The sequence below is a fragment of the Diadema antillarum genome, unplaced genomic scaffold (genome assembly GCF_040938485.1).
Source record: "Diadema antillarum isolate AM-2024a unplaced genomic scaffold, OU_Dant_1.0 scf00000038, whole genome shotgun sequence".
Taxonomy (NCBI): domain Eukaryota; kingdom Metazoa; phylum Echinodermata; class Echinoidea; order Diadematoida; family Diadematidae; genus Diadema; species Diadema antillarum.
This window is the reverse complement of record NW_027270927.1, coordinates 1,858,183-1,885,001: the sequence shown is the minus strand read 5'-3', so window position 1 is coordinate 1,885,001 and position 26,819 is coordinate 1,858,183. Positions and strand designations below refer to the sequence as shown.

Sequence of the window (26,819 nt, the reverse complement as noted above, 5' to 3'; positions counted from 1 at the left end):
TGATGAGCCACTAGACGGATCTTGGCATGAACCAATCATCACATTGCCAAGGCAGGCCAGAAGTTTGGCCTAGAACTCCCAGTGAGGTCTGAAGGTAGCCCCCAGGGTTGGGAGGGGGTGGGGGGGGGGGGGGGTGGGTGGGGGTGACGGCTTCTTGGGCAAAGACTATACACACAATTAAATATAAGACTCACTTTTATCTACGTTTACCCTACGTAAGTTTCACATTCTGTATACCTTTATGTCTCTTTAAGAGATAGTTGTATTTTCAAACAAAGATCCAGATGCATTAAGTAACCTTTGCCTACGGTCTGATGAAAAAATCTTGCAATTTATACTCACTAGTTCTCATGAATTTTACTCCTATATTTCTCTCTTGTACTCTCTCTACAGAAGCATATTCTTCTCATCACTCACTGCAAAATGAATTATGCATATCTTCCTCTCTTCTACCTCTCCCTCTTGGAAAAGAGACCATCTACTTTTTTTAAATCTCTTTGAGAAGCAAAAGGGCATAAGAATACATAGAACTCTACGGAGCAGAATCACCATCCTCCTGCTCTTAAACTGACACCATGTCTGGTCATCTCTAAATTCTCTGTTCCACTTTATCCTATTTCTCTTCTCTCTTCTCTATTTTGCTCTCCTCAACATGGTGATACCAGTTCTCAAATTCCAACTCTTTACTCCTCTCGATCTTTTTTCCTCATCTTTCCTCCCTCTCATCTCTCTTAATTCATGCATGTGAGCTGCTACTGGATCACTCAATTACTCAATTAACAAATTTACGTCTTCCTATTAGCAACAATATTCTTGTCCTACAATCGAGTCCTGTTATCTCCTTCCCAGTTTGTAAGATGTTATGTATTTAAGAATTATTAGAAGTTAAAAAAATACACACACTTTTTAATCACTTTCACTTCATTTGATGAGATATCTAATAAACAACTCAGTCTGGACATTATTCTTCACTGCATCTTTATCAAATGAGGTTGTGTATAAGCTCATAGCAGATTTTACGACAGAACAGACACAAGTGTCTAAATCTGGTTTAGAAGCGTACAAATGATTTTAATCACAAAATGGGTTAAACGTTATTTTAAAATATTTCAAGGTAAGTCCATTATCAGATAGAGTGAAGTAAAACCTTTCCAGTGACACCTCACTTGTAATATAACAAAATAGTCTTGAAGTTACGAACAGGTATACCCAATATTTTCTTGCTCATTTTCTCAGTGTTTTTTAGCAGCTTTTATCACAAATATCTCAAATTAATGAGAATGGAGTTAGTTCCTTTTGCGACAAAACTCTTAAAATATCTCACACATGAACAAGAAATTGCTTTCAGGAAGCCCACATCCCACAATTAGATCATCAAAGTGCCCATAGGGCAGATATGTATTGATAAACAACAAAACAACAATTTGATGGCAACACACTGAAAAGATCTGGTGGAACTGTACAGAGAAGAATGAGACATTATCATGGAACACTGAAATTTTAAAAAACAAATATTGAACACATAATGACAAAATCCATTAGTCAGCACCTCATATACTCAAAAGTCAATTCACATCATGACCTCATTGTTAGAAATGTCACAGGGTTGAAAAACAGTATCTGAAACATTGATCTCATTAACGAAATCTAATTTGTTCCACTACGGTACTGATGACCAAAACAAACACAACAACCTCAAAGAAATCTTCGGTAGTAGTCTCGGCAACATTAATGAAGAATTTTTAAAGTGCTACGATGGGATGGTATTCTGTTGTAAGATGAGCTCTACTCCAACAAACCACTAAATTCTTTGCCATGTTATTACATCAAAGTCATGCAAAGAAATAACCACACAAATTGTTTAAATTTCACACACACCGTTAACCTCAAATTTACAAACTATACACAAAATTACCCACAAGAAAAAAAAAAAGAGAGAGAGAAAAAAAAAAGATGAAGACAACTGGGGGCCTGGACATGAGACTAGTAAAACGAGTGTGGCAGGGTACCGGTAGACTTACCTCTTCTGCATCGGCCGCATCCCTCTCAGCCCTCTCCCTGGCCCTTCTCTCCCGCCTCTCTCTCCTGGCCCGCTCCTCCTCCGTCTCCTCGCTGGGGCCGTTCTGTTCTGCCTCCTCCTGAGCCCTGGGTGGATAAATGATGATGGTGATAGTGATGATGATAATCAATATATAATAATAATAATAATAATAATAATAATAATAATAATAATAATAATAATAATAATAATGATAATCAATATATAATAATAATGATGATAATCAATATATAATAATAATGATGATAATCAATATATAATAATAATAATGATAATAATAATAATGATAATAATAATGATGATGATAATAATAATAATGATAATAATAATAATAATAATAATAATAATGATAATGATAATATTGACAATTAAAAATGTTCATAATAATACAAGTACTAATGTTAATGATAATGATATAATAATGATGATATGTGACCCGCTACAACAAAATGATCCTAAAGTCGGGCGAGGTCGATTATTTGAAAATTGCATGACACAATTTCCTGATCTTTCTGCTTTAAATTGATATATAACACGTCTTATAAAAATAATCGGCTGCGGAGATATCGATGTTTAAAAGAGAGCATGTCAAGACGTCTGGGAAATTACTGTTTTGAGAAAAGCGCCCTAAAAGTTCTCCTTGCGACGCAATCACAATCAAGAGACACGCAAGTCAGTATTCACCTCCGGACAATAGAAGTTGGGCCCTAGCAACCCCCGAAATGCTCATTCAAACACAGCGTCAGCGGTCTCCTCACCGACCAATCAGTGACCAGGATGTCAGGAGAAGCAGCTAGGCATAGCGCAACCCGCCCGCACGCACCAGTCGACTGGGCAGTGTGCGAGCTTCACGCTTCGGTTAGCGGCAAGCAGCAAACTGACCAATGAGATCACTCTGGTCGTTGTTAGGGGCGGAGCCTATGTGTGGCGCTCAATCCAAATGTTCGAACCAGTTTCTGCTTCGTTGAAACGCCAAAAAAACATGGCCCAGAAAAACGCCTTTTTTTGGTCTTTCCTTTCATCATTTTGCTTCAAAATTTCGACAGATGATAGAAGACATGTCAGACTCTAATAATATGTCAAATTCAGAAAATCGTAAGTTTTGACCAATTTTGATGCTCTAACTTCAAACTCGATTTTCACGGCTTCGACCGTGCGCGACTTTAGGACCATTTTGTTGTAGCGGGTCACATATTACTACTACTACTACTCCTACTACTACTATTACTACTACTACTATTACTACTACTAGCAATGATAATGATAATGATAAAAATAATGATAATTATATATGGCCTTCTTTAACAAGGGTAGCCTCTTCAATGTTGCCCCTGTTCTATCAGAGGGTCCTGCCAGTATTACCCAAGCCTTGCACCACCAGGTAACCATTCACACACCTTGGTCAAGCGAGACACGGTCAGCTAAAAACATCTTACCGAAGATAGGAATTTGAACTCACAAACTCTGTATGAGTGTCAAGAGCCTCATTCACAATGCCCTATGATGCAGAAGAAATTCATTTCATTTTGATTCAACAAATAAACATAATTTCACAAATAAACATAATATCACATAATCATGCTTTGGTACATAGTGGTAAATGAAAGATATGAAAGTATTATCCTACACACCAGATAGTGGAAGGCCAAGAAATCTGTCAAGCACAAATTATCTCTTGATTTGGGAGAAAAAATGGGACAGATAAAACTTGTAATTGGAAGGAGACCTCCATCTTCATCTTTTGCCTGATCTAGATGGAGGTCTCATTTACTTCTAACATGACGAAGAGATATGAACAAGGCAAGTGCCAAATTGTGTCTCGCCCATTCGCGTACAAGAAATTCATATTTTTCTAACTCCCAGAAGTTCATCGACCCGCCTATGAACTTTGACCTTGTGGTGACCTTCAACTCCCCAGGGGACATTAACCATCCAAGTTTGGTCACAGACGGACAAAGGGATCAAAAGTTATGCGCCATAATCGAAACGCACCCCAAAAACCTAACAATGGGCCCTAAAAATTTGTTGACACCTTTCTGTGACCTTTGACCTTGTGATGACCTTTAATTCCCCAAGGGACATCTACCGTCCAAGTTTGGTCACAAACGGACTTAGGGATCAAAAGTTATGAGCCACAATCGAAACGCGCCATAAAAACTTAACATTGGGCCCTAAAAGTTTGTTGACCCCTTTCTGTGACCTTTGACCTTGTGATGACCTTCACCTCCCCAAGGGACATCTACCATCCAAGTTTGGCCACAAGACAAAGGGATCAAAAGTTATGAGCCACAATCGAAATGCGCCCTAAAAACTTAACATTGGGCCCTAAAAGTTCGTTGACCCCTGTCTGTGACCTTTGACCTTGTGATGACCTTCATCGCCCCAAGGGACATCTACCATCCAAGTTTGGTCACTAACGGACAAAGGGATCAAAAGTTATGAGCCATAATCAAAACGTGCCATAAAAACTTAACATTGGGCCCTAAAAGTTCGTTGACCCCTATCTGTGACCTTTGACCTTGTGGTAACCTTCAACTTCCCAAGGGACATCTACCATCTAAGTTTGGTCATAAACAGACAGATACATCAAAAGTTACGAGCCATAAACGAAACACGCCCTAAAAACTTAACATTGGGCCCTGAAGTTCATTGACCTCTGCCTGTGACCTTTGACCTTGAGGTGCCCTTCATGTTTGGTAAAATGTGTAACTTTGTAAAACCACTCTTCCCTCCAAGTTTGATTGAAATTGAAATCCTCAGTAGAGAGTTATTCAAGTTTTTGTAGCGTTACAGACAGACGACGGATGACGGACGGACAGACGCCGCAGGCGATCCCTTAGTCTCCCCACACCTCCGGTGGGCTTGACAAAAATGATGGTGATTATATGATCTAATCTACCAAAAATGAGAATGCCTACCAAAAATGAGAATACCTACTTCCACTGCTGTATCTATGGCAATAATCATAACTATCACTGTTATCTATTATCCTCCAACTATTGCTGATTGATTAAATAAACACAACTCATAATAACAACACTACAACTACTGATCATAATGAGAATTACAATAAAGATGATATTGATAATGATCATAATTGAATATTGATAATTTATGAAATAACAATGATGATAATGAGAGCCATATTCCAATTAGTAATGTGCCTTGATAGGCACTGCAGAATGAGTATCCCAAACACCAACAACTGCATACTTGGGACATACATACCCTACTAAAAGATGTATAAATTAAAAATGTGTTTGTCCATATTCTGTGTTTTTGAAGGGAAAGTTCATTGACCCTTTAACATTCTAGTTGTCTTGTACCTATAGGTCACTGACCTGTGCATGGTATGACTTTACTTATCTCAAGTCATCAGTGTAGAGAGTCATAATAGATAAAATATTTATTTTTTCTCCTTTTCTTTTTCAAAAAGGTCACTGACCTATTGAGTTTTGACCTTTATGATATCTATCCCAAATCTGAACCTGAACCGTGCCTCCACAAAATTCAAATGTAATGTGACTTCAGTTATTGGGCATAACATGTTTTGAAGTAGAGTTAAATGGCATTTAACCTTTGACCTTTCCAGCTGGTTCAAGATAACCTATACTCAAATTTAGCCCACACCTTTGCGAGATGTTCCAGTGGTGCTAACTAGGGATTCTAATTCATTGATGGGAAAAGTTCATAGACATAATATTCTTTTTAGGGAAAGTTCAGTGACCCTTTGACATTTGTCCAATTCAACCCCAAATATCAAAATCGTGATCTTAGCATGATATACCTGTTGACAGAAATGTAACAATTACACATAATTTTATCTGTTGAGAAAAATGTGGCCAGTATAGCAAACACAAGTCACATGTACTATGGTCATTGTTGGGAATAATAATAATAATAATAATAATGATAATGATAATAATAATGATAATAATAATAATAATAATTTTTCTCAGTTATCACACTAGAAGCTATGTATTTTCTCATTTTTAACACAACTTCAACAAAACACAAAGGCATTGCTGTGAATCAAGGAATTCCTTACCTGCTATAGAAACTACCATAAAAGCATCTGCACTAAATGACGAACAGGTATAGCACTGTATTTTATTTTATGAATACCCCCCCCCCCCCACCCAATTAATTTCTGCAAACTACATATATTTCATTATCTTGCATCCAGTTTAAATGCACTGCCTGTTGCTAAGGTGCCCAAGTCTCAAGCAAGCCCCCTGGCTATCAGGAATGACCATAGTCCTAAATGCACTCATAAAATTTCAAATAATATATTGGTAAGCCTTTCTTTGAGTCTGACATGAGTAGTCACTAATACCAAATCATATATCTCAGTGTATTCATTTTGTCTATCTAGTTATCACTGGGCATTTATGTTCTATTTCCAAGGGTGAATAATCTTGTTTCCTTGAACAGTGAATACTTCTGTCTCCTTAAAGGCATAATTTACCATTTGCAGATAAAACAAAAACCCAGCATTAGTGCTTCAAAATAGTTCTAAAATGTGAGTTTGGGCTAGAAACAACCACTGTAAAAATTTGAATTGTATAATTGAAGTTAAGTGTTGTTAAATGCACTAAATGTGGACAATAGTTATAATAAAAATGTTTCCAGATTAAAGCGTGTACAGTTATGGTTTATGAGAAAAACACTGATATCTCCTCATATTTTAGCCTTTATTGCAAAAATTTCATATGATAGGATGTTTTGTGATACAACAGACCTACACGGAATGCATCAAATGTGTTATCTTGAAAATTTTTGAAATCACTAATCCCAAAGGTAAACTGGACCTTTAAATTATTTTGTCTGGTAATGAACTTGTAGTTACAGTACATAGTCGATCCTACTCCTAACAAAGTTCTTTCTTCTTCTTCTTTTTTATTACCCTGCAAACATATCAACCATATCAAGAACTACTGATAACATTATCTCTCTCCTTTTCCCCTGCTTTGCTCAACTGCCACACGTTCACACTGTCTTTACCCAGTCCCCACAGCACACTATCCCAATTAGCATTCCGTTACCCATATAAGGTATGTGCATCAACAGTACACAGGCGTGCACATATCGGACTAGGGGCTACTGAACTTCACATCTCTGCACCGCAGACTCCGCCGGGGGAGCCCAACTCGCCGCCGCCTCTTGCTTTAATGAGCCCTAAGCAAGCGCTGGCAATCTAATTGAGATGTGGAATTGTAATTGTGACTGTGCGGATTTGACAAGTCCTCTGGATTAACAAGGACTAAATTTACATTGCCCGATGCTATTACCAGCCACGGAGTAAATGGAGACGCATCCATGGTCATCCATTATTGCTCCTTTTATAACACTTAACACCGGTATGTAGGACACATCACGCAGCATTGAAGTTAGCAGAGTTTCCAATATAAACGATCAATCTATCAATTTCACGAATTATCAGTAACAAGATATCTAAGATCCTCAGTTAAGGAGTGGAGTATTTGTTTAAAGAAATGTACAGGTTGTAATGTGATCACAATTTAACACTCACAAAATGAAAAAAAAAATTAACCCACAACATTTCCTCAGACAATACCTAATAAGAGCTCATTTGTTTTCTCTTTGCTTTTCAATTAACCTATTAAGGATGAGTCCCGAGTATACTTGGGCAAGTGTCTATATGGGAAATGCGTGTTGTAGCAAAATCAGCCCATCCTCAACAGGTCAATGTTGAAAGGTTTAAATGACTTTTTCTTTTTCCCTTTTCCTTTGAGGTGTTTGTGTACCTAGGAATTCTTTGATAAAGACTAGCAAACTTAGGAATTTTCATAATAAAAAGTTATGAAAAATATTTGAATTTTCACTATTGTCATCTTTAGTATAATGTGATGAGTTATACATTCAAGTCAGACATCAAAACATTAATAATTACACATGGAAAATACTTGCAGGATTGATGATTTTTTTTTTGTTCAGATAGTTCAGATTACTTAGATAATTGATGGTTAGCTGACAATAAATAAAAAGGACATAGTGTAAGAGTATTCTAGCCTATGATATGTGGTACACATATATCACTGTCAACAGAGGACCCACTTCAAAACAACTCCATAATATTTGAGGATATTTTCACTGCCATAATGTAAATGAAAAATGCGACCATCAAAACACAAATTCCTTGATAAATGATCCCAATCTTTATGTCACTTGCTGGAGATTGTAAATTCCTTGCTGCATGCAATCACATGCCATGAAAAAGAAAAAGAAAAAAGCACAGCCGGAGGGCGATATATCAAAATACTGTCACAGGAGCACTGCCAATTTCAAGATCAAAGGCCCCTGAACAATATTCAGAATCCATCTTCTAGAATAGTACCTTGTTTTCACTGTGATTTTAAAATGACTTTTTGACAGATGTAGCAAAGCACAAATGTATATTTTAGTATTTCAGCAAAATGCCACATTGATATTTATACTATGAGTCGATTATCATATTGAACCACAACACAATAGTTTTCCCTTCATTCATGATGAACAAAATTTAGTTCCCTTTCAAGATCATAAAATAGTATTTTTTTTTCTGTGTGTTTGTGATTTGCTCAGTGCACTTTTCAGAGATAATTGACTATATTTCCCGATTTTTATTCTAGATTATTTGAATTTTCCTTTTCTTCCTCTTCCTTCTGCTTAAGTTAATTGTATTATAATCCTTATTTCCATAGAAGTATTACTACTAGTAGTTTGGTAATAGCTGTAGTAGAAAGTATGGTAGTAGTACACTGTAGTAGTAGCAGTAGCAGCAGTAGTAGAAGTAGTAGTAGCAGCAGCAGTAATGATAAAAGTAGTAGAAGTAGTAGATAGTAGTAGTAGTAATAGTGGTGGTGGTAGTAGTAGTAGTAGTAGTAGTAGTGGCAGTAGTAGAGTAGTAGTAGTAGTGATGATAGTAATAATAGCAGTATTATGTATGAAGGTAGTTGTATGTATGTATGTATGTATGTATGTATGTATCACTCTGTACAACCCATACCAACTTTAGGTAGATCGTAGAGGTTGGGTCCATAATCTTACATAAGTTTTATAGGCTAAAAATAACTGGATAGTAAATTGGTCGAACAAAAGACTGACTGAAGGTGAGGAGAGTTTGGCCTGCTCCTAAGCAAATTCCAAGGACTGCTAAATATGGCCAACCCAGGGCAATCACACCCTTACCAAAACATTCTTACTTGTGGTTAGAAGGGAAAAAAGCACATGATTTTTTTTTTCTTAGTGAAAAGGCCGAGAAGTCATCAGGAGATCTGGTACAATTAGTCTGGCTTTCAGGCTGCGTGCAAAATTCTTTCCCTTGTCACTCAATGTCAGCATCACATTCAAGTAATGCACTCCAATAAATAGTATGAACATCAGAAGACTCCGAGCACCAGACTATTACCCTAGGGTCCATACGCCATATATTTAGCAAGTCTAATTTTCACGAATTGGGACTTCTCAACAATTTTGCAAGTTGTTAAATTCACAATCCTGGAGTGCAGTAAAGAACAGAAAAATGTACAAAGTATGTGTGCACATTAATTTCATGTCAGGATCAGAATCAATATTCTCATGTGTTTTTAAATTCGAGAATAGCAACCGATTCAGAAAATTTGTCAATGACCTCATCAAATATACAGCATATACAGTACTTGGATATGACATATTATACATTTAAGTACACACCAATGCTCTAGTCTCACTTCAAGACTGCAAAAGATGTTTGCTGATCAAGAATTATACTGCATGATTAGAAGAAAGAATCAATCCATGGGATGGATAAAAGGCTAATACAGGACGGCTAAAGTTGCGGTTCCTATACTTTGAATATGGTATTTACGAGGGTGCTTGTGTGCAAAGCCCTGGACCAACCTTGGTGGTTTGAGAATTCAGGCACTCCCCACAAGCAGTCAACAGTCTTGGAATATTAAACCCATCAAACAATCTATAGAAACATTGCAGATTGGAGAGTAACAGGGTGTTCAGACGCAAAAAAATTATACTAGAATGGTAGGACCTATAGCTATGCCAAAACAGTATAGCTCTATGATGAATTTATACATCTGAATGCTGACTAACGAAACGACGTATAACGAAATGATGTAAAGCGAAACGACAGTCAGAGCATCGTTTCGAAAAAGAACTTGATAACGAGTCAGCATTTTACATGTCTATTATGCGTCTGAATGTATGGCGATCATAGAATGGTATAACTGGGCGGGGCTTAACGGGAGCGTGTACGAAAGGTGACCCTACATCTCTCACTCATGACAATAACAGCATGCACAGTGAGAAACTGCACATCTATACATTTTCCAGAACGGTCGAGATTAGCGTCTGAACGGTCTGTTGGCTATACGATGACTCTTTATACCTCATTTCCTTATCGAGTTTTGGTATAAACTGACTTGCATCGGAACAGGGGGTTAGAAAGCTAGGTTCAACTTTGCACCTTTAGAACAGGGGTAAGTCTTGGAATAACTCAACAAACAAATTGTAGAAACATTCCAGATTGGAGAGTAAGTGGTAACTCAGAACAGCCTATTATTCTCTGGCAATGAACAGAACAACACAGTGTAGCCTTACTAACATAACCAATCCCTACCACCCCGATCTAACTAAAATGTACAGCCCATGTGAGCTGACCAACGTAATGCATACATTCTATTATCTTAAAAGTTGATATTTTCACACGACTAATTTTTTGCGTTCATATAGCCCGGTAAGAAGAGTTTCGCATATTTTAATTCAGCGGAAACAAGACATCAGCTATTATAGAATGGGTAGCGAGAATCCTGCGATCTGATTGGTCGAGAGCTATGTGTTCATTTTTACTGGCCGCATGAAATATATGCTGAGTCACAGTGGTAAACATGTTATCGCGCACTTAGCAAGAGTACGCGTACTTGTAACAAAGGTTCGCGCACTAAAGCAAGCGTTCGCGCACCCAGCTTGGCCATGCATCCAGTAAAAACTTATGCATGGCTGGCCATGCATCCAGTAAAAACGGTAAGTAAGGGTATGCATGCCCTTTACGGCAAGCCAAAAGGAAATGCATCCAGTAATTTTGTCATCGGGTAACACGATAGAAAACTGGGTTTTTGACAAGAAAATTACCCATTCTATAAATCAAATGACGCACATGTCTTTTCGTGCGTCAGTCGGAATATAGTGTGCATGCGGTAACTATGGAATTTAGCCTAAACCCACTCGGCTTCGCCTCGTGGGTTAAGCATTCCATAGTTACCTTATGCACACAATTCCGACTGACGCACTCAGACCTGTGCGTCATTTGTATACTGTAACATATGACAAGCAGAAATATTTGCATGCTTTTATTTTTGCACTAGTTTCTGATTGCCCGAAATGCGTGAAAATTTCAACAGTATGAAAATTTCCACTTTTACTGTACATAAAGCAAATATTCTATATTATCTTTTACATTTTATACTGATTTTGATTTCAATTACATAGATTAAAATAACAAAAATACACCTATCCTGGTTGAGCACTAAAACTAATTTACATGAAAATTTCCACCTTTTCACTATTTTCTCTATAATTGCCTATAAGACTTATCAATTCCCCACAGAGTTAGACCATGCCACATTCTCCCAATCGCAGAAGTGGATTTTTTTTCTTTGAGAAAATGATATCTCAGAGGTTACATTGTAACATGCAACCTTTTGGTATTCCCTGTCAATATCAATGAAGACTTGTGTGTTCACGAGGTTCACTTTCTTGATGAAAATCTGTTTTGAAATGGCTGAAATTTTAAAGAACAAAGTAAAACAAAGTGGTCCTAACAAGAGGTGGGTCTGACCTTTTATTAGAACCTCTTTGTTTTTGGATTTCTCAGCCATTTCAAAACCAATTTTCTTCGAATAAGCTTTGAATTCCTTTGGGGATTGCATGAACTTTCTATTTTTACAATCTTTTATCATCTCACAAAAAGTGGAAACCTGAAGCCCAATCTCAACTACAGTTAAACTATCCCTTTAAGATCCCTTTAATACTTAAAGTCCCCAAATAATATTGCATCTATTTATCTAATATAATTTAACCATATATTAAGTTTCATACACACCACAGTAGATTGAAGAAAACATCACAGATTTTTAGCCCTTTGCTGTTCATATGTGATCCTTTGTTTGGTTGCCAAATTGTGTAAAGCCTGTTAATCACTACATCTGTAGAAAATGGTTCGTAAATTGGCAACATATTCCTAGAAGAATAAGGTTTGGTCTTCTCTCTCTCAATTTGGCACATGTCTGTAAACTCGTTTTTTAAAATATTGTGGACATTTCATGAAATCTAACAAACTCATCTATTCCTCTTCCAATGCAAGACATGCAGTGAAATTCAGTGTTGCCAATTTGACGATGATAGGATGACATCTTAAAAGTGGAAATTTAAGTGGTGTTGAAATTTTCTCATATTTCGCTCAACCAGAAACTAGCATAAAAATAAAAGCACGTGAATATTTTTGCTTGCAATATGCTCCAGTAGTTGAACACGCAAAACTCATCTTATCCAACCGAGCACAAAAAATTACTTGTGCGAAAATATCCACTTACACAGTGTGGGCTAGGAAAGGAAGAGGAGGGTATAACATACTCATCAGGGGCGGATCCAGGAATTCTGTAAAGAGGGGGCGCCTTTACAAAATCAAAAGGGGGGGGGGGGAGGGGCACACATCCCTCCCCATTTTTTCTTTTTTATTTCTTTTGTTTTAACAAAAAATAAATAAAAAGGGGGGGGGGGCGCGCCCAGTGTGCTCCCTCCTGTATCCGCCACTGGTCATTATACTGTGGCTTGTGCTCTACCTGGCCATTAGCCTTTGCTTGGTTGGACATACTATGGTATTATTATCCACTCTGCGTATATCTCTCTCTCCTCATACACACACCACAGACACACACACACACAAACACACATGAGAATACTGACATTCGTACAGACAAGGCTGGCTCTTTCTGAGGGCAACTTGATTAGGGGGAGAAGGGAACTCCATGTGTAAAGAATGACCTCTCGATGACACGTGAGGAATCCAGGGTCTCGGACCCCTATCCCATCATGCATCTGCTCTTACAACTCCTCAACGGTGTGGCTAGAATGATTGCATCCTATGAACAAACCTCCATGAGTTTTATATGCACTGCAACTGACAAAAGCTAAACTTGCTCCATCTAAATCTTGCCACTGAAAAAAACAATTCTGTTGCCATGACACCAAGAATTCTTGTATCCTGATTAAAATCTTGGTAAGATTATTATCATCTTCTTATAAAATGGCAAGTTGTGCAAAAGGCCCGTAACATATTAAGTATGCAAACATTTGACAAATATTTCATGCAAATTGTGTAAACTCAGTCTTACTTTCAGGTTAAAATCAAACAAAGTGACACAATTTGAAATGAATTTATCCTATGTGAAATTATAATTTCCCAGAGGGATAAGGAATAAAAAGGTAAGGAAATTTTTTTAACGGTCATTAGATAGATCTATGTATCAATTGAATGTATAATTATCCTTTCTTCAAAAAACATCAGAAATGTGCACACAACCAAACAGTTACTATAACAAGAGACCCACGGGTCTAGCGCTCACCTGAGTATCGCAAGTTTACCTTTCACGCAGTCACTAATCTAAATTAAATTATTCACAGCTCTACTAAAATTTGACCAGGCATTCTCAAGTAGAAGATGAAAATGTACAATAAGGGCCCAAATTTTAAAGATTCCTTAATTTGGGGGGATTGGGGGCATGGTGCCCATTTTGATAAATTGAGATCCTGAACCCCTAGGGATGCTACCTGCCAAGTTTGACGAAAATCCATCAAGAGGTTTTCAGGAAGAAGATGAAAATGAACAATTCAGGCCCCTATTTGGACCTTCCCAATCTCCCCCCCCCCCCCCCCCCCCCGCCCCTAAGAGGGGCACCCCTGGATCTGCTATGAACAAACTTGAAACTATAGTCATTAATGTACTCATCACTCATAGTATTATCTTAGCTCTATAACTTCTGATTCTAGAGAAGATTTTAAAAGATTCCTTCATTTTGGGGGGTTTGGGCCCCCTGGGGCCCCCCTGGGTAGGGCATGGTGCCCATTTTAACAAATTGAGTTCCTAACCCCCTAAGGATGCTACCTGCCAAGTTTGGTGAAAATGGGTCATGGGGTTCTCAAGAAGAAGATGAAAATGTACAATTTAGGCCCCATTAGGACCCCTCCCCACCCCCCCCCCCCCCCCCCCCCCCCGGGTCCCAAGGGGGGCACCCCTGATTCTGCCATGAACAAACTTGAAACTACAGTCATCAATGTACCAACTCATAGTATTAACTTAGCTCTATCACTTCTGGTTCTAGAGAAGAAGATTTTTACAGATTCCTTAATTTTGGGGGGTTTGGGCCCCCCTGGGGGCCCCCTGGGTGGGGCATGGTGCCCATTTTAACAAATTGAGTTCCTAACCCCCTAGGGATGCTACCTGCCAAGTTTGATGAAAATCGGTCTTGGGGTTTTCAAGAAGAAGATGAAAATGTAAAAAGTTTACGGACGACGGACGACGGACGACGGACGACGGACGACGGACGACGGACGACGGACGCCGGACGAAGGGCGATCGCAATAGCTCACTTGAGCCTTTGGCTCAGGTGAGCTAAAAAGAGGAATGTTTGCGTGCACCTTAATTCTTCAAATTTTACAAGAGCTAAGATTCAGGAAATTGAAATGCACAAGAATATTCTTGTCTACACTCTAAGCATTGATTGTTAGAAACAACTTACGAAAATGTCATGCTGCAAACAAGGCAATTGGCTAAATTCACGAAAATTTCATGTCACAAAAATATCTTGCTCAGAGTAAAATGAAATAAAAGACACTTCTCGATTAGCCACTCATGTAATTGCATTTTCCAGTTTGTGAAGAAATAAAAATACTAACATAAATAGCAAATACTAAATAAATCCTACTAAAACATTGATCAATTCAGTGCTTTTTTACCTTGATGTAGGGCAATTTGTCACTCAGTTGCAAGAAATAAAACTGTTTTGTGGCTGAATCAAAGCAATTCTCTTCAATGATATCACTCACAAATTAGCATGAAATTGATTGCCTTACAGGTGGAGAATGAATTATGAAATATTACTGACAAAGCAGATATGAAATTGAGTAGCAGCCAAGAGAAATGCTGGGCTTTGCTGATATTTGCTCTGAGAGTTGGCTAGGATGTCACAGTCTTTCTTACAGGCATCCATATTCTTTTAAACTTTTCTGATCTATTCCATTTATGAAAAACTCTGCTATCTTCTTTGATATGATGTCCAGATTCCATGGGAATTCACTCAATTTCGTGCCTAACAACATAATAAATTCTTGTCTTCGTGGCCGCTGAGATTCACAATGAAAATTCCAAACAGAATAAAGTCTGACAGCCTGGAAAGAAGGCCAGGCATCCCTGGCTTAATGTGAAAGCTCAAGTATTTTCACAGCTTGACATAACAATGCTCAGACACATGTAGTGCTGGATACTAGCAGCAGTTATACTACAGACATTGTTTGAACACTTGAGAAGACTAATCTACACATGCATTTTCACCAAAATGTAAAAGTTCTAACAGTTTAACTGTAGGTTGGCCACATATTACAGTAAATTATTTTGCTCAAACCCAAATACACAATACATCTTTGTTATTCCCGTAAACACAATATGCTTCTATTGTTCCCTTAAACACAAGTTACTACATGTTTAATGTGCCTATAATTCTTGCACTACAAATTAGTACCAGTTGATGAAACACATACGCAAGATGATTTCTTTCTCTATGTTTTGTTGAAGAAATATAAATAGTAATAATCCAAATGAAATTGAAATATACTGTATCAAAATAGGCATAGTATAATGCCCTTGCATTTTCATTAAATGAAGGCAAAATTTGCTATGATACATTGTAACAACAGCACAAAGCTGAGCGTGAAAATATATTCCTTGTATCATATCCCTTTCCCATCAACATTTTCTCCCATTCAATAATCTGACACAAGACTGTGTAGAGATTGTAAACTTCACTTGGCGCTACCCCAGACCAGTGCTGGAGAAGTCAGACAGCTGAGCTGGCATGTTCACATCATAACCTGATAGGCAGCTGCGTGACCTGGATCGTCCAAATCGGCCAAATCGAGGCTTCCTCATCTCCTGGTCTCTGAAAAGCCTCCACTCTCCCCTCCCCTCCCCCCACCCCACCCCACTGGTCTCAAGTTACCAATTATGCTTCACAGTATGGGGCTGTGCACGCCCGTACCCCTGAAAATATCTTCAAACAGTACAACAAAAGCCCCCGTGGAATGATCCCAAGTTGTATGACCAAAAAAAAGAAGAACTTAATGATGACAATGTGGGGTCATCACAATACTGATTTTCCTTGTTGGATTGCATTTTGTTTTTGGAAACATATTTCTAAATGTGGAATTTTGTGAGAAAGAGCACTTGGATAACCAGTCTGTTTTATCTACAAGCAGAAATAATTGGGTAATTCAACGAATGAAAAACTAACAAAATACATAACATAACACGGTGTACATCATTCAACAAAGTCAGAATAAATAAAGCAGTATTCAGTTATGGATTGAAATGGTAGTACTAGTACTAGTAGTAGATGAAGAAATAATTGTATGGTGATAGTAAAGTTATAAAAGTCGCATTACTAGAAGAAGCAAGAACAGCGTAATAGCAGTCAAAGTAGCAGCAGCACCAGAAGCAGCAGTAGTAGTAATAGCATTAGTTGTTGCAAATTATGTCAAATCTTTTCTCGTACAGTGAGGCATGTCATAACTCACATTCAAAAGTTTTCCCCAATTTTTAAGACAGCACAGATTACTGTAATGTTGGAATGCTTTACTCAACAGTTGAAACTTGGTCTATTATTTTTTTTTCTCTGCCCTTTTCCATTTCTCCCTTTATAAGGGCTAGGATATCATCTAGAACTACTGTGTTAGAGCATAATCAAAACTTAAAGTAATTTGAATAGTTTATGAGAAATTGAAAATTTTGTTCAATCCTTTTCAAGTATAGCTTACTCTCAATATCCCCAGTGTATTCTTTTTTCTTTTCTTTTTTTTTTACCATACAGGGGATAGTTTTTCAATATATTTTTTAAGTTTGATTCTGGGAGCATTCAGCTCCACATCCAATGTCTCACATAATGACTGCATGCCGCGCTGGTAATCCGGGTAATCGGCAATCGGTATTGACGTGATTATCTTTGCGATCTGGCTTGCGGAGCAGATTACAGGCAGGCTAGTCAAACATAAAGAAGGATCGGCCAGGAGGGAAGCCATATTTGTCAAGGGGGTCAATGGAACAGTTCTCCCATGGGCCAAGAAGTTATGCATGGACGAGGGACGAGATTGCTCCATACACTCATAATATAATTTAGCAAAGAGGGTATAAGATAGAGTCTGTTTTAAAAAGCTGTTGATATGGCTTTGACCACAGACAACTTTCTAAAGAATGCAGATCATTGCTTAAGTAATTACATTTAATCGATGGTTATCATAAAATTCTTATGATGTAATCAAATTCTTATAATGAGTGATTGCGCCATCTGCTTTTGCTACTATTCTGAACAGTGAGAGGGAGAGATAGATGGCTCCAGGGGGAAGGGGTGTGGGGGGGGGGGGTGGCATGGAGACAAAGAGAGCAAGAGAGAGAGCCTGTGTGTATCTGTATCATTCCTCAAACTACTGTTTAAAGCAAGATATTTTTGCAGCATGAATTTTTGCAAATTGGGGCTGATAGTCTTTTCCGTGGAATGAAAACTTCGCAAATTGCTACTGGCTCTCAATGCACACATATAGGCCTAGAGTAAAAGAACTTTCGCGTGCATTTTAATTTCGTGAATTTTGGCCCTTGGAAAATCAAAATGCATGTGAACATTTCTGGTCTTCCAGTACAAAGAGCCATTAAATTAAACCCTGGTTGTGTGAATAAAAGCTACTAGAATGATGTGCTATAACATATTTTTGCTCAGCAAAAAGAAACAAGAGACCCGCAGGTCTAGCGCTCACCTGAGTATCGCAAGTTCAGCTTTCACGCAGTCACTAATCTAAATTATTCACAGCTCTACCAAAATTTGACCAGGCATTCTCAAGTAGAAGATGAAAATGTACAATAAGGGCCCAAATTTTTAAAGATTCCTTAATTTGGGGGAATTGTGGCCCCCTGGGGCCCTCTGGGTGGGGCATGGTGCCCATTTTGATAAATTGAGATCCTGACCCCCTAGGGATGCTACCTGCCAAGTTTGACGAAAATCTATCATGAGGTTTTCAGGAAGAAGATGAAAATGTACAATTCAGGCCCCTATTTGGACCTTCCCAACCACCCCCACCCCTGCCCCCAAGAGGGGCACCCCTGGATCTCCTATGAACAAACTCGAAACTACAGTCATTAATGTACTCACTCATAGTATTATCTTAGCTCTATAACTTCTGATACTAGAGAAGATTTTTAAAGATTCCTTCATTTTGGGCGTTTGGGTCCCCCTGGGGGCCCCCTGGGTGGGGGCATGGTGCCCATTTTAACAAATTGAGATCCTAACCCCTTAGGGATGCTACCTGCCAAGTTTGGTGAAAATGGGTCATGGGTTCTAAAGAAGAAGATAAAAATGTACAATTTAGGCCCCATTAGGATCCCTCCTCACCCCCCTCCCCTGGGTCCCAAGGGGGGCACCCCTGATTCTGCCATGAACAAACTTGAAACTACAGTCATCAATGTACTAACTCATAGTATTAACATAGCTCCATCACTTCTGGTTCTAGAGAAGAAGATTTGTAAAGATTCCTTACTTTTGGGGGGTTTGGGCTCCCTGGGGGCCCCCTGGGTGGGGCATGGTGCCCATTTCAACAAATTGAGTTCCTAACCCCCTAGGGATGCTACCTGCCAAGTTTGGTGAAAATGGGTCATGGGGTTCTCAAGAAGAAGATGAAAATGTACAATTTAGGCCCCATTAGAACCCCTCCCCACCCCCCTCCCCTGGGTCCCAAGGGGGGCACCCCTGATTCTGCCATGAACAAACTTGAAACTACAGTCATCAATGTACTAACTCATAGTATTAACTGAGCTCTATCACTTCTGGTTCTAGAGAAGAAGATTTCTACAGATTCCTTAATTTTGGGGGGTTTGGGCCCCCCTGGGGGCCCCTGGGTGGGGCATGGTGCCCATTTTAACAAACTGAGTTCCTAACCCCCTAGGGATGCTACCTGCCAAGTTTGATGAAAATTGGTCTTGGGGTTTTCAAGAAGAAGATGAAAATGTAAAAAGTTTACGCACGACGGACGACGCACGACGGACGCGGGACGAAGGGCGATTGCAATAGCTCACTTGAGCCTTTGGCTCAGGTGAGCTAAAAAAAAAATTAGAACAAAGCTTCCTCTCACGTCATACTCTATGGAATAAAGCAGTTTACCCTTGACACTTTTTTTCACACACAAAAAAACCCCAAAACAGAAAAACAAGTTACAACATGTACCCTCTGAAAACATACTGGTTGTGTCATATGCAAGTTTGGAGAATTCACAAAAAAGAATAACTAAGCTTGACAAAGCCCTAAGGCAAAGGCAAAGCTCAGACATAATGCAAAAAGTCACTTGTAAGCTTACTTCACCTTTAACTCTTTATGTGCCATTGCGGAAACCCCCTGAGTGCCACATTATTCTGAGGTCACAATGCGATCATGCCTTTGGAGAACATTCTGTATTTAACATCTATGTCACTTTTTATAGCTTTATATTGAATTGGATATGCAGTGAGCAAAGTTGTTGGCGATTTATTGATTGGTTTGGGCGGGTTTGTGCGTTTGAGCAGAATATTATGAGAAGTTGGCATACTGTCGACTGAATCGGGTGTGCGAATGTGGCACATAAAGAGTTAAAGGGATGGTACAGTATTGGTGGAGATAAGAATTGGGCTTTTAACTTTTTGCGAGATACCATGAAAACATTTATGATATAGTACAGAGCATACCATTTTAAGAGGAATTCAAAGTTTATTTGATGAAAATCGGGTTTGGAATGACTGAAACATCCAAAAACAAAGTAAAACAAAGTGATCGTAATATAGTGTACCTGGGTCCCATACTTTATTAGAATTGCTCTTTTTTGGATATCTCAGCCATTTCAAAACCAATTTTCATCAATTAAACATTTGATTCCTCATAGAATTACATGCTCTTTCATATTTCATATATAGAGGTTTCTCAGTATTTCACCAAAACATATTAGAAACCTGAAATTAGGCCTCAACCAAAACTGTTCGATCCCTTTAAAAAGGAAAGAGGGATGGGGAATGAAGAAGAGGACACACAATGCACCCCTCTTCCAAAACAGAGGGTCTTCTGTCACCCCTCATTGTAGTGATGGTGGTGGTGGAAGAGTCTGTTTGTGTGCACCCATACATGACAGGACCTCTCTGCATCCAGCAAAGTCTCTGTCACACACACTGGGAACATATGAAGCAGCTGGAGTTCAACTGCCTCCCTGCAATTTGTGGGTGCATCTATCCACTCGCTTCTGGCACAACTTTCATGGAGTTTGGGAAAGTTGATAAATGTAAAGTTGATTTGATTATGGAGTTTAGAAACACATTTCTGAAATGACCAAAATAAGAAAAAGAAAAAGACTCTGAACATATTCATCAGAAAAGGGACTACTCCTCTATACACATATTGATGGAAATAAACTGGACAATAAGAATACTCAAATAATTGAAACGTTTCTCAATTTCTTCCTTACAATATCCACCACGACTGATTCTAAAGCAGGACCCTACCAGGAAAGTACATAGGCAGTAGTGTTGAATATCAAATACAATGAGCAGAAAATTATTACAGTCAGCAGTAATGACTTCTAAACTACATGAGAAACTATTCTAGACTGTGGCAATGACTTAAAATAAAATATCTGCAAAGCAGACTGTTAGTTTCACCAACAAACCTTCCAGCTTCAGATTACATCTTAATCTAATAGCAAAAGGTTACAGTGACTTGACTGAACACTGATGAGATTAGAAAAAAAAAACCATGAAAAATATGCAAGGTAAGCAAAATTATGGTAATGAAGCAAATTGAAATCATCATGAAAGATGAGGTGTTTCAGAAGGAACAGAGCGAGAGAGAAAATTGCATTTTTGATTGTTTCTCAGACCCACATTTCCCTCATTTTCCGCCTCTCCTCTCTCCGCCGCCGGATATCTTCCAAGTCCTTGCTGTATGTGCTGTCAAAACCGTTGGTGGCCGCCGCGAGCCTGCACACGGACAACCGGCCGGTCGGTCAATCGCGAGGATGCACGTCAATCACACACACACGTCATGCACGGACGATGGGTCATTCCAGTGCGTGAAAACCAAAACGGTGATGGAAACGAGACAACAAAACGATGGGGAGACAAAAAAAGGGGACAAAATACAATGGAGATATGTGTTAATAAAATTCACTCCATGCTATAAACTCTGGGGTTAAATTTCAGAATGCACAATCCATTGGGATGATTTGAAGAGTTTATTCGCAAAAACCGATAAGTCCATTTTTGAAGATTTTGAAGTACGGTCTCTGTCATAAAGTACAAAATAGTACCTTTTAAATGATATATTTGTCACTACATATAAAGGTACATTTTTGAAGTTATGGTCAAAAGAAGCAAAAATTTTCTTATTATTCTCTTTATCTTTCTTGAACTTTGATCGCAAATATCTCCATTTGGCAAATATGGACTTATCGGTTTTTGCAAACAAACTCTTCATTTCTACTCACGATTTACTTTATTTCACAATACTAGCCATTTCTCTTATTATCTTACATGAAGGCCATTGATTTTGTCCAGTAACCCGGAAGTTTGACCATTATTGTAGAGAATGAATATTTCTCAACTTTGTTAACCACTTTGAAACACAATGTTTCCAACAAATTTTTCTACCTGAAGTTGTGACTGGACAATTATAGTTGTAGCTAATGTTCAGTGTGAAAGTAACCTTTTGATCTCCAACTTTTATCTTGTCATTTTATCCATAATTATTTGTCTTTCTATCATTCCTAAAAAACAACAAAACACCACTGAACTTGATTGGCAGAATTCGTGGCTTGAAAATTATACTGTCAGCACAGGTTAAGCAGACCTTTGATCAAAAGTGGAATTTTGCCCAATATCTTATCTGTTCATCTTGATATCATGTATAGCTGTGGCAAGTATCTTTACAATAACATCTTCTTTTGAAGGGTTGAATTGTGCCAACAAGATATAAAGTCACTTCGATGGACAGAAAAGTAGAAAACACAACACCTCCAGAATCCTTTCTGGATGAAGACAAAGTTTCACTGCTTACAAGCAAAAATTTGAGAAGTTGACTTTTACCATCTCTTACTTCAATAAATTTTTTCATAAATTTGATAATAATTATACAGGGTGGCCCAGAAAGAACGGAACACCTACGATCTTTTATTTCAGCAATATTGTTGCAAATATGTCATTATTTTGCATACAATTGGAAAGATTATTCTTTTTCCAATAGAATGAGACCAATTTTTTTTTTTCATTTTGGTTAATGCATTATGATTTTAGGACCATTTTTGTAAACCCTTGCAATTTTCAAAATGAGATCATTTTACACTCTCAGAGATACCGAAACCAGCGAGAATTCGGCTTGCCATGGAACCAGTAGCGTTCGCAATGTGTGGAATGTGGGGCGGACGGTGTGATTGTCATTGTCCGTTATCATTGTGAATGAGACAAATGGCTACTGGTTCTATGGCAAGCCGAATTCTCGCTGTTTTCGGTTTCTCTTAGAGTGCAAAATGATCACATTTTAAAAATTGCAAGGGTTTCAAAAAAATGGTCCTAAAATCATAACGCATTAACCAAAATAAAAAAAAAAAACTTGGTGTCATTCTATTGGAAAAAGAATGGTCTTTCCAATAGTATGCAAAATAATGACATATTTGCAACAATATTGCTGAAATTAAAGATCTTAGGCGTTCCGTTCTTTCTGGGCCACCCTGTATAGTGATCATGAATCATTGATGATTGTGCATCAGTCTGTCATTGTGTATGTTTTCTGCCCACAAAATTATCCTTTAAAAGGATGCTAACACGACAAATCAAAAATCATCAAACATGGAAATAATTCATGCGATTTGTTAATGATCAAATTCCTTAAATGCACCATACACAAACCATCCACATGGAAACGCAACACATGTGAGCATTCTCATGCCTTCAGTGTTATTCAGTCCATATAAGTTACGTTCAGACGGTGACCCTTAACTTCACGGATTGGCTAACACTGAAGATAAGCTTGTAGTTAAGTATGGGGCATTAAATGTTGCCTGGTCTCTTTTGTCATTAAATTACAATTTTGTCAGGAAATAACAATTTCGTGACTTTTTTGTTGTTGTGTTGTTTACAAGTGACATCAATTTTGTCTTCAAAAAACAACAAAAAAAAACAAGAAAAAAATTGTGACGATATTGTTAATTCGTCGATGAAACTGTAATTTTGTTGAAAAAAATTGTCAGTTCTTGACAAAAGTGATGTTAACACTTGTCAACAAAATAATAATTTTGTCACGCAATGCCTGATTTCGTGACGAATACTTGGCGTACCACACTGAACTATAAGCTTATCCTCAGAAGTTAAGGATCGCCATCTGAACGAAACTCGGGTCAATGATTCAAAATGATGTGTCATACACAGATTATTGCATTCACATTGAAACTATGCACTGCAAACAAACGTGGATTCAGAATATCCCAATATTTTTTCTTCTTGTAGTTATCTAATGTATTGTGCATGCATACTTTTCAAAGCAGTGTCATTCAAGCACTTATTCATAACTGCTCTGTATTCTTTAATCACTGATGTTATCTTGATCAAAATTGATTCATATAAGCTGTACTTTAACTGAAGTTGATTTTCCTAATCATCTCCACATGTTAAGCTACCTTGATATCTAGACGCAAAATTCAGAAACAAATTAACACCATGCTGATATAAAAATCACCCCACATGAAAGCAAACAACTTGCGACAAGGCTAACAATGCCTGGATCCAGCATTCATGAGAGTCTAGTATCAAAGAGTATGGCTGCCCCCTTGGCGGGCTCTTCCACTCACCGCTCTGCCTCCCTCTTCTTTCTCCGCTCCTCCCTCCGTCTTGCACGTTCCTCTGCTTCGTAGTCTTCCATTCTTACTTAGGGCCAGGAAACCTGGAGCGAGAGAGAGAGAGAGAAAAGAGAGAGAAATGAGAGAAATAGATAGATAAAAAGAGAAAGGGTGAGAGAAAGAAACAGTGATGTATAGACAAATGGATAAAGATAAAGAGAAAAATTGCAATAGACAGAAGCAGAAAAAGACAAAAGAAAGAGTGATAAATGGATGAATCAAGTGAGAGATACACAGAGATAGATTGAGAGATGAATTGAGAGATGAAGAGAGATGAAGATAGACAGGTAGATAGGGAGGGGAAGAGAGATTTAGATACATAATTTAGAAACCATTTTACAGGTTTTACACAGCACCAGTTTCTTCCATTTTCCTTTACACCTGCTACAAAGGAAATGGGGGGGGGGGGGTGTGCAAATCTATGCAAATCTGTTCAGAATAGGGCAATTCCAGCAAAATAGCGGTATAAATTGACCAGACATTAATGCAATTAAATTCAATGGCTATCTATTGGACACAAGTTCTTACTGATTACCACAAAAATAGCCCTACTATAATAGGCTTACCTGAAACAGCATTAACTAATTAAGGCACACAAATTGAAAGGTAGTCAATGGTAACATTTTAATTTGAAACTGGTACTGATTTGTTCAGGGGATGGGGGGGGGGGGGGGAGATGGTATAAACTATACTGTAAACGTCAATATTTTCGCGCGATTAATTTTTCGTGCTGAGCGGCTCGAAAACGTATTCGCGGGTTCTTAAATTCGCGCTCCGCAGCAGGTTACTTTACTGTAGTACACATTCACTGCTTTCATCCAAAGCCTCTGCTACATAGCTTGCTATGCCAGCGTACGATAAGCGACGTAGCGAGCGGCTCGACTGCGAGTACAAGCACTCAAATACGTAGTACAGCTGTGACTCTAGTACCGTAGTCACGGGGGACTGTAGCATCGATGCGTGCGGTGCACACATGCATGCTACAGTACACAGCAATCTAGGGTATCGTCTCTTCGCACAGTACTAGTAGCGTAAACATGCCTGTACATTGTACTACGTAGCAGTATCATCGATGAAGCGCACACAATTCATCCCGTTCAAAATGTGCGTAGAAAATTGTGAAGATATATTCGCGCGTTTTTGAATTCGCGCTAGCCGAGCGTAGCGCGAAATCCGCGAAAATTAATGTACCGCGAAAATTTCCACGTTTACAGTAACTTAAAAACATTTAATAGTAAACTGGTCTGTTGCATGTGCATCAATGATATACAATGATACACATAAACATTGCTCTGCATACTCTTTCATTTGCATGCACCCTTTTATACCCTCTGTTATCCCTCACAGAAAAGTGACAGTGAAAGAAAGAGAAAGCTTTTCACTGGTGATTGTGAAGGGGTGATGAATACCAACTGAGGAGAGAGTATAAAAATAGAATGACCACTTGTCAATATAAGAAGGAAATGTTCCTTTTCTCATTTTAATTAGAACAACATTCCAAGAGGAGACAGAGCATGAATAAAAGATGGAGATTACAAAAGAAATTCCTGGATAAGGACTGCATTACATAAAACCTCAGAAATCAATTCTCGCTATATCCTACATAGGTCTGGAAAGCTCAAAATTCACAAGACAAGAAAGTTTTCCACTTTAATTAGTGGGCAGTCAATCCCACTTCTGGTAAGGCATCTGCTAGCAAGCGTGTTTGTGCATATCGGTCAATGCGGTGATTTTGCATAGCTGGCTGGCAGCACATCCTGATACGGGAAGCGGAATGCTGAAAAAGCTACATGCGTATTTTCAGGATTTCGACTGGATTTCAACATGATTGCTACTTGAGGTAGCAAGAATTCCTATTTTACACAATGCAACAGAACTCTGTTTCAGTAATTTCAGAAATTTGCAACAAATATATTCATGAACATTGCTTCTTCTCATACATGTTGGGTCCTCAGAGATGTTTCCATACACCGGTGCAATGTGAATGAGAAGTAATCCTATCTGTTTCCAATAGAAACAGGAAGAATTATGTCTGTCTATCTATCAACAACAGCAAATTGTGAACATGGTTAATGACTGAAGGATTTACTGGTTTACTCTTCACATTACAAGTTCAAAAGCCCCTCTCACTTTGGATTTCAGGATACAGCTGGAAAGCTGGAAAATGCAAATATAGTTCTTGGAAATATAGGCCTACGGAGCAACATTACCTGAAAACATGTTGAATGGTGTGCATGTAGAATTAACACTGTTGCATATCACAGGTTTAATCAATGCCTTCTCAAATCAACTTTACCCTTCTTGTATACAGTAGGAGGAGAATGGACCCAAGGGGAAACAAATAAGTGTACAACACCTGCAAAAAGTCTTACTGTCTGACTGTGGCCGCATTTATCATGTTACCAATGTTTGAAACACATTTCAATACCCACAATCAAAATGTGTTTGCAAGCGCCTTTCAGATCCTGTTTCTTGTGTTGTTGTTTAAAATTATCAACTCTGTTGTGAGTTGATTGGGATGCCATTAAAGGACAAGTCTACCTATATA

General features: G+C 38.3%; 1 protein-coding gene across 1 annotated transcript in view; it reads right to left on the bottom strand.

Annotated features, from left to right (window-relative positions):
- LOC139710457 (uncharacterized) overlaps positions 1-26,819 on the bottom strand; it is a 123,390-nt gene that overhangs the window by 59,457 nt on the left and 37,114 nt on the right. The window contains exons 2-4 of the mRNA XM_071622374.1: positions 24,224-24,315; positions 21,267-21,362; positions 2,022-2,145 (exon numbers count right to left, since the gene is read on the bottom strand). Of these exons, the coding sequence (XP_071478475.1) occupies positions 2,022-2,145; positions 21,267-21,362; positions 24,224-24,294 (291 nt within the window). The 5' untranslated portion in view covers positions 24,295-24,315. The remainder of the gene's footprint in view (positions 1-2,021; positions 2,146-21,266; positions 21,363-24,223; positions 24,316-26,819) is intronic.